General features: G+C 39.6%; 1 protein-coding gene across 4 annotated transcripts in view; it reads left to right on the forward strand.

Annotated features, from left to right (window-relative positions):
- Positions 1-13039, forward strand: part of PTPRM (protein tyrosine phosphatase receptor type M) — a 645114-nt gene that overhangs the window by 258363 nt on the left and 373712 nt on the right. For all 4 annotated transcript variants that reach the window (XM_043889726.1, XM_043889727.1, XM_043889723.1 and 1 more), the window contains exon 5: positions 12573-12688. In XM_043889726.1, coding sequence (XP_043745661.1) covers positions 12573-12688 — 116 coding nt within the window. The remainder of the gene's footprint in view (positions 1-12572; positions 12689-13039) is intronic.

The following is a 13039-nucleotide window of genomic DNA, read 5'->3' on the forward strand; positions in this document are numbered from 1 at the left end:
AAGCACTAATTGTTTTTTGTAGAGCCTTAGAATTTTCAAGACCCGTGATCTTTAGGTTTAGTTTTATATCCTGTTGTTCAATCTGGGTGCCTTTTATTCATTTTCCTGCCTACTTGCTGTGGCTGGAACCTCCTGTACGGTGCTGAGTACAAGTGGAGAGAACAGACGTCTTTGTTGTGTTCATGTCTTTGGAGGGAAATTTCCAGCCTTTCACCGTGAAGTGATGTTAGCTGTGGGTTTGGGTGTTTCTTAGATGCTCATTATCAGGAAGGACATTCTCTTATATTCCTACTTTTTGGGTGTTACTTAAAAATCAGTCATGAAAGGCTGTTGGATTTTAGCCAGTGCTTTTCCTTTATCTATATAGGAGAGGAGAAAGTTTTCCTTGGCCCTCCTAGGGTCGCTGACAGGGTCTGAGAATTAAACCGACAAAGACAGATAAACGGGAGAAAAGCATATAGATATATTTCCTGTATGTTTTATGTGATGCGGTAGCCTCATAAGGAAATAGAGACATGCACAAACAGACCTGAGTTTGTTTATACTGGTTTTCATGAAAAGTGGACGTTCATGGAGGAATGTGGTATGGTAAAGACAATACTGTGAGTGTGGTAAGCTGAGGAAGACCCAGCAAGAGGTGTGTGTTCACTTTCTTTTCCACCTTTAGCGATAAGGAGCTCCTTTCCTCTGGGTACTGGGAGGGCATCTGTCACACGAGGGTTTTATGGCCTGTTTCAAGGGAGGAGGGAAGGAAAGGTCAGAGTGACCTTCTTGCTTCTGCTGTTTTCTCAGACTTCTTCAGCTTAATATATTCGGTGTACCCAGGCGCTGTGTTTTTGGTAGCATTTCCTGAACTCCATTAACTATCAGATTATCCTATGGTTTTTGTCTTTTATTCTATTGGTGTCTTTTATTATTATATTGATTGATTTGGGGATGTTAAATCAACCTAGCACGGCTAGGATGAATCTCACTGGGTTATAGTGTACAATCTTTTTTTTTAATTAATTTTTTAATTGAAGGATAATCGCTTTACAGAATTTTGTTGTTTTCTGTCAAACCTCAACATGAATCAGCCGTAAGTATACATATATCCCCTCCCTTTTGAACCTCCCTCCCATCTCCTGCCCCATCCCACCCCTCTACGTTGATTTGAGTTTCCTGAGACACACAGCAAATTCCCATTGGCTGTCTATTTTACATATGGTAATGTAAGTTTCCATGTTACTCTTTCCACACGTCTCACCCTCTCCTCCCCTCTTCCCATGTCCATAAGTCTATTCTCTATGTCTGTTTCTCCATTGCGGCCCTGAAAATAAATTCTTCAGTACCATTTTTCTAGATTGTGTATATATGCGTTAGTATACAATATTTATCTTTTTCTTTCTGACTTACTTCACTCTGTATAATAGGCTCTAGGTTCATCCACCTCATTAGAACTGACTCAAATGCATTCCTTTTTATGGCTGAGTAATATTCCATTGTGTATATGTACCACAACTTCGTTATTCATTCATCTGTCGATGGACATCTAGGTTGCTTCCATGTTCTATCTTTTGTAAAATAGTGCTGCAGTGAACAGTGGGATGCCTATGTCTTTTTCAGTTTTGGCTTATAGTGTACAATCTTTGTTATTTGTTGTCATATAATACCTTAAATATAAAGATATTTGCATATATTATTCCTTCAATTGTGAGATCAGAAAATTATACAGAATCATGCCTCATTATTATTCTGCCAATTTTAACAAGTAATAATGAAAAAGATTGCAAAAACCCTCATAAACCTATGTGTCATATATTGGATAAAATGAATGCAAAATCTAAAACATTTCTGTATTACTACTCCACAGTATGAAGTAAGTCAGCAATTTCTTTAAACACTTAAGAAATGCTGAGTTCATAATATGGCATTCTTGATTCAAATTTATTCTTATTTTATAAAACAAAATTAATTTTTCAATCATATTTATTTGCATAGTCAAACATTGCCTACTTTCAAATTTAGATTTTTATGAAGACATTAAACAGTGTGATTAAAATAAGAATAACAGTGACAAATTAAAAAATTGGAACTATTTTCTGAATTATGTTTGTTGAATAAAGGCTGACCCAATAAAGGCATTGTTTGAGAAGTGCACAGAACTCAGAACTGTTGTTTCATTTTAAAGGTGGGAAGTTAGCTTGGGTTTTTCTCCAATGGACTGTCATTTTTCTTCAATATACAGTGACTAATAAAAGTTATCTTTACATAGTGGCTCACTTATTTTTCTGTGAGAAGACTGTTGAGTCTGTTTTACCACTTGACAAATTATTCCATTAAGGTCCATTCTTACAGGGCTGCACTGTTGGTTCGGTGGGTAAGACTCATTGAACCAACTGCACTATTGGTTCAGTGGGTGAGACTCCAATGCAGGGAACCTGGGTTCAATTCCTGGTCAGGGAACTAATTTCCCCATGCCGCAGCTAAGACTTGGCACAGCCAAATAGATAAAATTGTCTTACAAAAAGATCTATTCTTTCCTTACAAGCAAAACAAAAGTAGCTTTGTCTTGAAACATGTTTGTTAAGAGCTTTCTGCTCACAAGAGTTACTTGGCCTCTGTGACCTATTACCTTGCTCATGTAGTGGGGGTAATAATAAAAATAATGCTTTCCTCAAAGGGTAAGTGTAAGGATTAAATGAGTTAATGTACATAATGAGCTTTGAACAGTGCTTAGCACATTTCTAAGACCTCAGTAAATGTTAGCTGTTATTATTATGCCTGAATTCTGATTGGCCCACTAGAATGAATTAACTGCAGATTGTAACTCTAAGTAAACATACTGATTGGTTTCTTAGATGGGATAATTTAGTAGTGTCTGTTTTAAAAGTCAAAAAAATTTGCAAAATAGATTGTTTTCAGATAGTACTGGGTGTTCTCTTTAGCAGAAGTTTGCTCTTTGTTTGTGATGATGTTGCTGCACAAATAGAAGTGTTGACTGTGCATTCTGGCCGGCGGGCATGGCCCCAGCCCATCTCAGCCTTTGCCATTACATTAAAATGTAAATGAAAAGACAAAGGGGTCAGGACACAGTCTGCCCGTTGTCCATTTCAGTTTGCACTTTGATCTTGCAAATTACCATTCTCTGATTTTGTTGTTAGCATTTGGTAGCAGGCTTTGAAGAATCAATGATACGAGACATCTACAGAAAATTTGCATCCTGGTCAATGATAACTCCTGGCTTTGGAATCAAAGGCTGATGTGAGATCAATTAACACCTGAAAACCTCTATTCTTTAAAAAGTTGTTTTCTTAGTAAGAAGCAACAGAATATGGCAGAAATGAAAAAAATTAGAAGAATTGTACTCAAAAACCTTTTAATATTCATGGAAGATATTTAGTTTTTAGAACTCCTGTAGATTTTAGAGGAAAACTGGCATAGCATTTTGAAAGGGTACCCAGGAGACAAATGGGCCTATAAATTTAGAGAGAAAAAGAGAATTTTTCTTTTTGAGTATGGGCTAGATTGGAATTTTCCACTCTAGTGGTGCTCTACCTGCGTTCCAATTAAGGTGGTTTGGCAAGGTTCAGAGCACGCAGCTCAGCGTGGAACTGAAACTTTTCTGGCTGTAGACCTCTTTTTCTTGGGATCTTTTCCAGTTTCCAGTGATAGATCAGTTATTTTAAATAATAATGAACATTTTTGAGGCTAAGTACCAGGCACACAGAACGTCTTCTCCTGGCAGCATCTTCTTTGATCTTTATCCCAACGCTATGAAATACATACTTTAAAAAAAAAATCCCAGTTTTGCAAATTGAAAAAACAAATCCACTAAGGCTTGGGTTTAGGAACTTTTGCATCTATTCAAAGACAGTGAGAGCCTGAGCTTGAACATATATACGCTGAAAGTGTTAGTTGCTCAGTCCTGTCTGACTCTGTGCGACCCCAAGGACTGTAGCTCACCAGGCTCCTCTGTCCATGGAATTCTCCAGGCAAGAATACTGATGTGGGTAGTCATACCCTTCTTCAGGGGATCAAACCTGGCTCTCCTGTTTTGCATACAGATTCTTTGCTGTCTAAGCCACAAGGGAAGCCCATATGCTGAAATTCCGACCTTAAAATAGTATTAGCCTTCAATTGCTTCCCAACCGAAAATGTAGGGTTTACAGCACTAGGCAGGGAGAATCCAGGCATCTTAAACCTCTGGAAAAATTATCTATGCCTTTAATGTTTATTGAAAAACCTTACAAATGCCATTAGTAGAAGCCTCAACCTTCCTTATCTTGGAAGAAACTGGTCTGGAATAAAGAATTCCACAGTCCCTTTGTCTTATTAACCCTGGTGGATGAGTTACTATCTTCTATTCATGTCAATTAATTCTCTCAATTGAAAATGACAATTTGCTTATAAAAGGGTTTATGCTTAGTAGGTTTTTCTGTCTTCATCTGGTTTCCATCTGAGGTATGGCTTTATTATTTTAGCCAGATGATTTTTTTCTTTTCTGAAAGTCTTCTTCTCAACCAAGAAACACTGCTGCCCAAACAAAGACAGCCAACCCATTCCAAAGAAGTGTGTGTTTGATCCGTTGCTCAGTCGTGTCTGACTCTTTGTTGACCCCATGGACTGTAACCGCCAGACTTCTCTGACCATAGGATTTTTCAGGCAAGAATACTGGAGTGAGTTGCCATTTCCTCCTCCAAGAGATCTTCCAGACCCAGGGGTTGAACTTGTGTCTCCTGCTTCTACATTGGCAGGTGGATCCTTTACCACTGAGCCATTGTTCCAGAGGCACCCCCCGCCCCCCGCCCAAATACAGTTTGAACAAAGGTATCAATTCCTTAAACGCTAACCTTATTGTGCAAATAATAAGCCCTGGAGTCATTGAGAAAGCCATATTGAACATCAGATCCTTTCTAAAGGAGAAAGGATAAGCCCCGTTCTGAGCAGCATGTCTTAATAAGGATGAAGATAAAGAAATAATATCACACAGTCGTATCTTTGGCCAGCAAATTAAAAATGTAAGTTATAACCTAAAAGTACTCCTAATATAATTAGAAAACTGCATTGATAAATCAGCTTTTCTATGTCTTTCTCTTTGGTTCAGTAGCCACTGCTAGAAACAGGGCCCTTAGGAAAGCAGCCTTCCGGGGCAGCTTTACGGTGCATGCACAGACCTCTGGCAGACCCAGTGACAGTTCTGATATTCCTGTTACTTGTTATTGTTAGGTAAGCTGATGAAGCAGAGCACATATATTTAATCAAATTCTTCAGAAAGAATACAGAAATTAATACTTAGCATTTTTGAGGGCTGGTAAAAAAAAGCATCATACACCATGCTGGTAGAAATGCAGTTTGTTATACACGTGAAGGAAAGCAGTTCAGCAATTTGTGTCTAAAGTCTTTTTAAAAATGCTTCTTTTTGTCTTAGTAATTCAATTTCTAAAACTTCACCCTAAGGAAAAAACAAAAAGTCTGCATGAGGATTTAATTATGAACTCTTGTGTCTTGGCATTATGTTTAAGAAACTCAGAGGTCCAAAGTAAAGGAATGTTCCAGTTAACTTTTTTATGTTCATATGATATATGTGTGTGTGTGTGTGTGTGTGTGTGTGTGTGTGTGTGTACTCTTTGCGACCCCATGGAGCCTGCCAGGCTCCTCTGTCCACAGAATTTCCCAGGCAAGAATACTGGAGTGAGTAGCCATGCTCTCCTCCAGGGAATCTTCCCAACCCAGGGATCGAACTCAGGTCTCTTGCGTCCCCTGCATTGTAGGTGGATTTTTTTTTTTTTTAACCACTGTGCCACCTAGGAAGCCCATATATATTTAAGGATTTCATGACCTTGACATTAGTGACATTAGGATGGGTAATCCCTTTCTGTGGAGGCTGTCTTGTGCATTGTAGAATATTAACACCATCGCTGACCTCTGCACACTGGGTTCTAGCAACATCTGCCCCGCCACCTCCCCTACCCCTGTTGTGAAAAACAAAAATGTCCCAGATATCATCAGATGTCCTCTGGGGGTGACACGATCCCTGATTGTGAACTACAACTTTTTCTAATAGTTTTAGGTGAATATTTAACAAGGAAGATGCTCACAATATCTTGTTAACTTTTTTTCAAAAGTGCACAGTAGTCACAAAAAGGTAAATAGATACCAATAGACTACGTTAGAGGATGTAATTTCTTTAATGGCCAAGACCTGCTCTAATAATTTTATGCAGAACCAGGAACTCCCACCAGACCTCAGAGCCACCCGTAAATAACATAGTTGCCATGTACTGGAGGCTTCTGTTGTTGTTGTTCAGTAGGATTTTTTGTTTCATCTTCATTTCCCCTCTTCTGATGATCACCCCCCATTTGTATCCCTTCTCATGATTTGGTTTTCATCTGCCTCCTTACTTAGTACAAATAAGCAATCTGTAGGAACATTCCTGGAGTCACTGTGAGCCTTGGTGGATCAAAGTGGGTATTTACCAGCCTCTCTCAGAAGGCCCAAGCTTAGGTCTGCAGACAGGTGTCTCCGCCACAGGTTACCAAATGCTTTCCATTTAAAAATCATAAAGTGTGCAGGCTTCCCCAATGACTCAGCATGTAAAAGAATTTGCCTGCAATGCAGGAGGCATAGGAGATGTGGTTTCCATTCCTGGATTGGGAAGATCCCTTGGAGAAGGAAATGGCAACACACACCAGTATTTTTACCTGAAAAACCCCATGAACAGAAGAGCCTGGTGGACTACAGTCCATGGGCTCAAAAAAAATCGGACTCAACTGAGTAGGAGCATGATAGTGCAGAAAAGCATGCCTATTTCCAAAGCTGCTTCTTAAAGGTAAATTTATGTGTGATTGGGAAACAAAGTAGTTAGAAAATTCTAAATTCAGGTTTTTAATTTAAATTAAAAAATATGTTATTTCTTTAATTTTAATGTTTATTATTGAAAGTGTTTTCTAAAGGTAAAAAATTATTTAAGTCAAAAATCTTAGGAAAAAAGAAGGAATTGATTTTAAATACATTGGACACCTTTTAATACTTTAGTCATATTGGTAGGAGGGATATGTAAATGAAGATGATCTTGGTAAGTCATTTCAGGAGGCGGTTTGGATTTGGATACAAATAAAGTATGCTATTTGTCAGCAGTTCAGAAACAGGCCGTAACATTAGAAAAAGGGAAAACAATATGTGTGGCCCACCCTTGCTCTTCGAAAATAATGATCCTGACATGCCTGATAAAGAATGAGCTTAAAATTTCAAGATTGAAATTCATTTTTTGTAAATGATTTTAGTCTGTGGGAAACTTATTCTTGATGCTGCAAACTAAATGTTTTTTAGCTTTCCCTGTGTGCCAATTAAAAAGTGTGGGAGCCTTTAAGAGGCTGCAGATCTCCGGCGAAGAGGTCACTCTGGGAAGAAAGACCTTCCTTTCGTTCCTGCCTCCCTAGGGGAGAGGAGGGTGCAGAGCTCTGCAGCCCACAACACCTGGATGAACCTTCTGGGTGAGAGAAGCTAAGGGAGCTCAGTCATAGAGCATAAGGAAAGCAGGAGGGGTTTTGAAAATGCTGGCAGCCTCGGTGGGTAGGGAGGGAGAAAAGGAGAAGGATCGCAGGTGGGGTACAGGGTAGGAAGCCAAGGTCTAAGACGAGCATGAGCAGCACACGGACATTTCGCAGTGGATTTTTAAGGGAGACTTTTTTCATCAGTAATCAAAGAAAGGCAAATTTAATAATGGTGAGTCTTTTTATGCAAAGTAGTAAACTTATTTTTAGCACTAACCATGGTGTGGGCTGTCTCATACATTGCAAATAAGAATATATACTATCAGTACCTGCTTTCTTTTGGTCTCCGTTTGCATGAAATATTTTTTTCCAGCCCTTCACTTTTAGTCTGTATGTGTCTCTTGTTTTGAGGTGGGTCTCTTGTAGACAGCATATATAGGGGTCTTGTTTTTGTATCCATTCAGCCAATCTTTGTCTTTTGGTTGGGGCATTCAACCCATTTACATTTAGGGTAATTATTGATAGGTGTGGTCCCGTTGCCATTTACTTTGTTGTTTTGGGTTCACGTTTATACAACCTTTCTGTATTTCCTGTCTAGAGAAGATCCTTTAGCATTTGTTGAAGAGCTGGTTTGGTGGTGCTGAATTCTCTCAGCTTTTGCTTATCTGTAAAGCTTTTGAATTCTCCTTCATATCTGAATGAGATCCTTGCTGGATACAGTAATCTAGGTTGTAGGTTATTCTCTTTCATTACTTTCAGTACGTCCTGCCATTCCCTTCTGGCCTAGAGGGTTTCTATTGATAGATCAGCTGTTATCCTTATGGGAATCCCTTTGTGTGTTATTTGTTGTTTTTCCCTTGCTGCTTTTAATATTTGTTCTTTGTGTTTGATCTTTGTTAATTTGATTAATATGTGTCTTGGGGTGTTTCGCCTTGGGTTTATCCTGTTTGGGACTCTCTGGGTTTCTTGGATTTGGGTGGCTATTTCCTTCCCCATTTTAGGGAAGTTTTCAGCTATTATCTCCTCGAGTATTTTCTCATGGCCTTTCTTTTTGTCTTCTTCTTCTGGAACTCCTATGATTCGAATGTTGGGGCGTTTCACAGTGTCCCAGAGGTCCCTGAGGTTGTCCTCATTTCTTCTGATCCTTTTTTCTTTTTTCCTCTCTGCTTCATTTATTTCCACCATTTTATCTTCTACCTCACTTATCCTATCTTCTGCCTCCGTTATTCTACTCTTGGTTCCCTCCAAAGTGTTTTTGATCTCATTCATTGCATTATTCATTTTTAATTGACTCTTTTTTATTTCTTCTAGGTCTTTATTAAACAGTTCTTGAATCTTTTCAATCTTTGTTTCCAGGCTATTTATCTGTAACTCCATTTTGTTTTCAAAATTTTGGATCATTTTTATTATCATTATTCTAAATTCTTTTTCAGGTAGATTCCCTATCTCCTCCTCTTTTGTTTGACTTGGTGGGCATTTTTCATGTTCCTTTACCTGTTGGGTATTTCTTTGCCTTTTCATCTTGTTTAGATTGCTGTATCTGGAGTGGGCTTTCTGTATTCTGGAGGTCTGTGGTTCCTTTTTATTGTGGAGGATTAACCCAGTGGGTGGGGTTAGACGATTGGCTTGTCAAGATTTCCTGGTTAGGGGAGCTTGCGTCAGTGTTCTGGTGCGTGGAACTTGATTTCTTCTCTTTGGAGAGCAATGGAGTGCCCACTAATGAGTTTTGAGATGGGTCTATGTGTTAGGTGTGTCCTTGGGCAGCCTGTATGTTGATGTTCAGGGCTATGTTCCTGCGTTGCTGGAGAATTTGCGTGGTATGTCTTGCTCTAAAACTTATTGGCTCTTGGGTGGTGGTTGGTTTCAGTGTAGGTATGGAGGCTTTTGGACGGTCACTTATTACTTAAAGTTCCATGTAGTCAGGAGTTTTCTGGTGTTCTCAGGTTTTGGGCTTAAGTCTCCTGCCTCTGGATTTCAGTTTTATTCTTCCTGTAGTCTCAGGACTTCTCCAACTATACAGCCCTGATAAGAAAACTTCTAGGTTAATGGCTAAAAGATTCTCCCCCGTTAGGGACACCCAGAGAGGTTCACAGAGTTACATGAAGAAGAGGAGAGGGAGGAGGGAGATAGAGATGAGCAGGAGGAGAAAAAGGGGGACTCAAGAGGAGAGAGACAGATCTACGCAGCTGTCTGTTCCCAGAGTGTTCTCCGTAGCCCAGTCACCTACAAGGATTCACAGAATTGGATTGGGAAGAGAAGGGGAAAGGAGGAAATAGAGGTGTTCTGAGGTAGAAAACAGAGAGTCAAGATTGGGAGAGAATAATCTTCGGTTTAAAAATAGGGCTTCTCTTCTTTTTTTTTTTTTGTAAGGTTATAGTGTATTGAAAATGAAAATTAAGAAGTAGTAGAGGAGTACTAGAGGACTTTAAAAGAAATAAGAGAAAAAGAAAAATAGAAAATAGAAGAGAAAAAGGAAAGAAAAAAAAAAAGAAAGAAAAAGAAAAAAAAAAAAAGAAAATTAGAGCAATATCAAGGCCAAAAATATTATGCAAATAATATAGGCCCATAATTGCCATTAATTAAAAATTGCATGAGTTAAGGGAAAATCTGAATACTAATCCTGAGTTGATTTAAAATTTTGATATTGATATTAAAAAATTTTTGATTCAACATAAAAAAAAAAGAATATATACTATCAGTACCTTTATGTCTTTTTAAATAGAAATATGGTTGATTTACAATGTCATGCCAATCTGCTATACAGCAGAATGACTCCCTTATACACATATGTATGTTCTTTTTTAATGTTCTTTTGCATTATGTATGGTTTATCCCAAAGGAGTAAAATTTTTTTTTAATTTTTAGTAGCTTAACTGTGTGGGGATATATCCAGGGTGATACTCAAAATAATTAGCAACCCTTTAGCACAGACTCTGGAGGGACCCTGGGTTTAACCAGGTGGGGTGAACACTGCCCAAGTAGTCATGAATGATGGCTACACACCCAACACTTTGTGTTAGGAAGCCAGTGTGTGGGAGCGACCTGCAGCCAGAGGAGGGGGTAGGAGGACAGGAAATGGGCAGGGGGGGGTAACAGCAGTGAGATGTCCTGACAGAGGACAGTGATGGTGCAAAGGTCTGACGGCAAGCTCAGGGAGTCCATGCAAGCTTTATGGAAAGAACAGCACTGGAGAGGGGCCTGGAAACGAGCTTGAATTCCAACAGTCAGACTGCGAGCCATGCCTGGTGGGATGCAGAGCCCGGGAAAAGCATTCACCTAGGTACAAAGCAGTGTTGCCCAGTGGGCAGCGCCTGAGCTTTGGAACTGGCCAGACCCAAGTTTCCACTCTGTGTCTGGCTCTCACCGGCCAAGTACCCACAAGTGAAATGATGGAAAAAACCCTTCTTCAGAGAACACATATGAGTCATCAATGGAAAAGTTTCTGCCCGTGAAATGCTCCAAAAAACATTACCTTTTGCCACTTTCTGAAAACAATGGGTCTTTCAGCTTCTTGGGAACGAAAAATTAGAAAAAGAAACTTGATGCAAGGACTTTCTGCACAGATCTTTAAAAACCATAGACTTGTGCTGTTCTTGACTAAGGGGAATTTGATTAAGTTAATGAGAAATAGTTTATAGGCTTCTAAGAGAATATAATAGTATTAGAGACAATGACACACAGTTAATACCGCTGTTTTAGAAATTACTGAGGACATTTTGCATGCCAGGCTTCATGAACGCATTGTTGCAGTTATTGCTGGTCTTCAAATGAGTAATGGGGGTTTCCTCTGTGTTATTGGTATTAAACTACATTTTTCTTTGTTCTTGGATAGTAATTCATTTTCACTCCTAATTGTGTTTTTTTAAGTCTTTATTGAATTTGTTACAATAGTGCTTCTGTTGTTTTTATGTTCTGTTTTTTTGGCAGAGAGGCTTGTGGGATTTTAGCTCCCCAAACAAGGATTGAACCCCCACCCCTGCACTGGAAGGCGAGGTCTTATCTACTGAACTGCTAAGAGAAGTCCCCTAATTATGTTTTTCACAGGCTAGTATTAGTGCTATATATCATCTTTGGGTGCCCAGGAGTGGTGGACCATTCTTTGAAAGGTGTGATCCAGAGACACGTTGGCACTGGGGCGCAGGCTGGCAAGGCATAAACAATGCCTTCTAGCTGTCGTTCAGATTTCTCTATTTCTCCCAGAAAACATCACCATCCTGTTTTCTTCTTTTCTACTCCCTAACCTCCCCCTACCCCACCTCTTGCTACTCTTTCACTCTATCCTTATACTGGTAAGAGAGTGTTTTCCCAAAAAGAGAAGTTATCATAAAATTTAATTCCCAACCCATCCCTGCAGTTCGTCAGTGGACGTCTTCAGTGTGCTCCCGAAATGGATCTGTGCTTCTCAGATCAAATAGAACAATGCTTTGTTTAAACAGGTGTCCCCTATGGACAATGCATGTTCTGAAACTTAATGCTATTTAGCAGTTGGAATCATTCTTTCTCCTTGAATTGGAAATAAGAATCAGCAAAGCCCGCCGTGCTCTAGCGGTTGCAGGGTAATTTCACAGAGTCTGTCTATGGGGAGAGTATTTTGGTCGCTGGGAAATATTACATGAGGAGTGCTGCATACCAATTAGTTGTATTAAAATATATATTACTCACAGCTCCGTACTTGGCTTAAAAAGTTTCCTTGACAACATCATTTAACTTCTTACTGTTCTTTTCATGTTCCTAGTATAAATATCTAATATGTTTTTGTTCAAAACATCAATTAGGCCTCAGTGTAATCTTTATTAATACAGATCTGTTATTACAAGAAGACTGCTGAGCTATGATAATTTGCACAGCAGGGACCATAAAATATCTTCTTTCCGTCTGGTTCTATCCCAGAATGCCTGGCTGTTAGAGAACACAGCAGATCTTTCCAGAACATCTTTTACAGGCATAATGAAATCTTTAAAGCTCTTAGAAGCAAAAGCATTCTTTTCTTCAAAAGTAAACAAAAGGGAAAGGCCTGAAATTGCAGACAGATTTGAAAAGACACAAACGGGTTCAGACCTCCACTTTTAACATCTTTCCTTCTTTGTCTTCCTGCAGCCAGAACGCCCCACTTCCTGCGGATCCAGAATGTGGAGGTCAACGCCGGCCAGTTTGCCACCTTCCAGTGCAGCGCCATCGGCAGGACCGTGGCTGGAGACAGGCTGTGGCTACAGGTACAGTAACTCACCTTCCTGGTTCAGAGCGAGTCCAGCAGGCAGAGAGCCTGTCCCTGGGGAGGGCCCCAGAGAGCCGGTCAGTGTCAGGACACCAGCAGGGAGGAAGAGGATGCTCTGAGCAGTCTCCCCAGTTCTCCTCTTGCTTCCACAGTGAGTAGCCAGGTAACAAAGAGTTCGAGACAAGTTCAGTGTTATCATTCTTCATAAACCTTGCTGTGAATTTGTGGTTTTGCCCTTGCTTCTGCTTAGCCATCTTGCTTGGAAGATCTGGTTACTGAGTTACTTTTAAAGAGCAAGATGTTGGAGTCCAAAATATAATACCCTCTCCCTGTTCATCCTCTTGATAAA

The sequence above is a fragment of the Cervus elaphus genome, chromosome 27 (genome assembly GCF_910594005.1).
Source record: "Cervus elaphus chromosome 27, mCerEla1.1, whole genome shotgun sequence".
Taxonomy (NCBI): domain Eukaryota; kingdom Metazoa; phylum Chordata; class Mammalia; order Artiodactyla; family Cervidae; genus Cervus; species Cervus elaphus.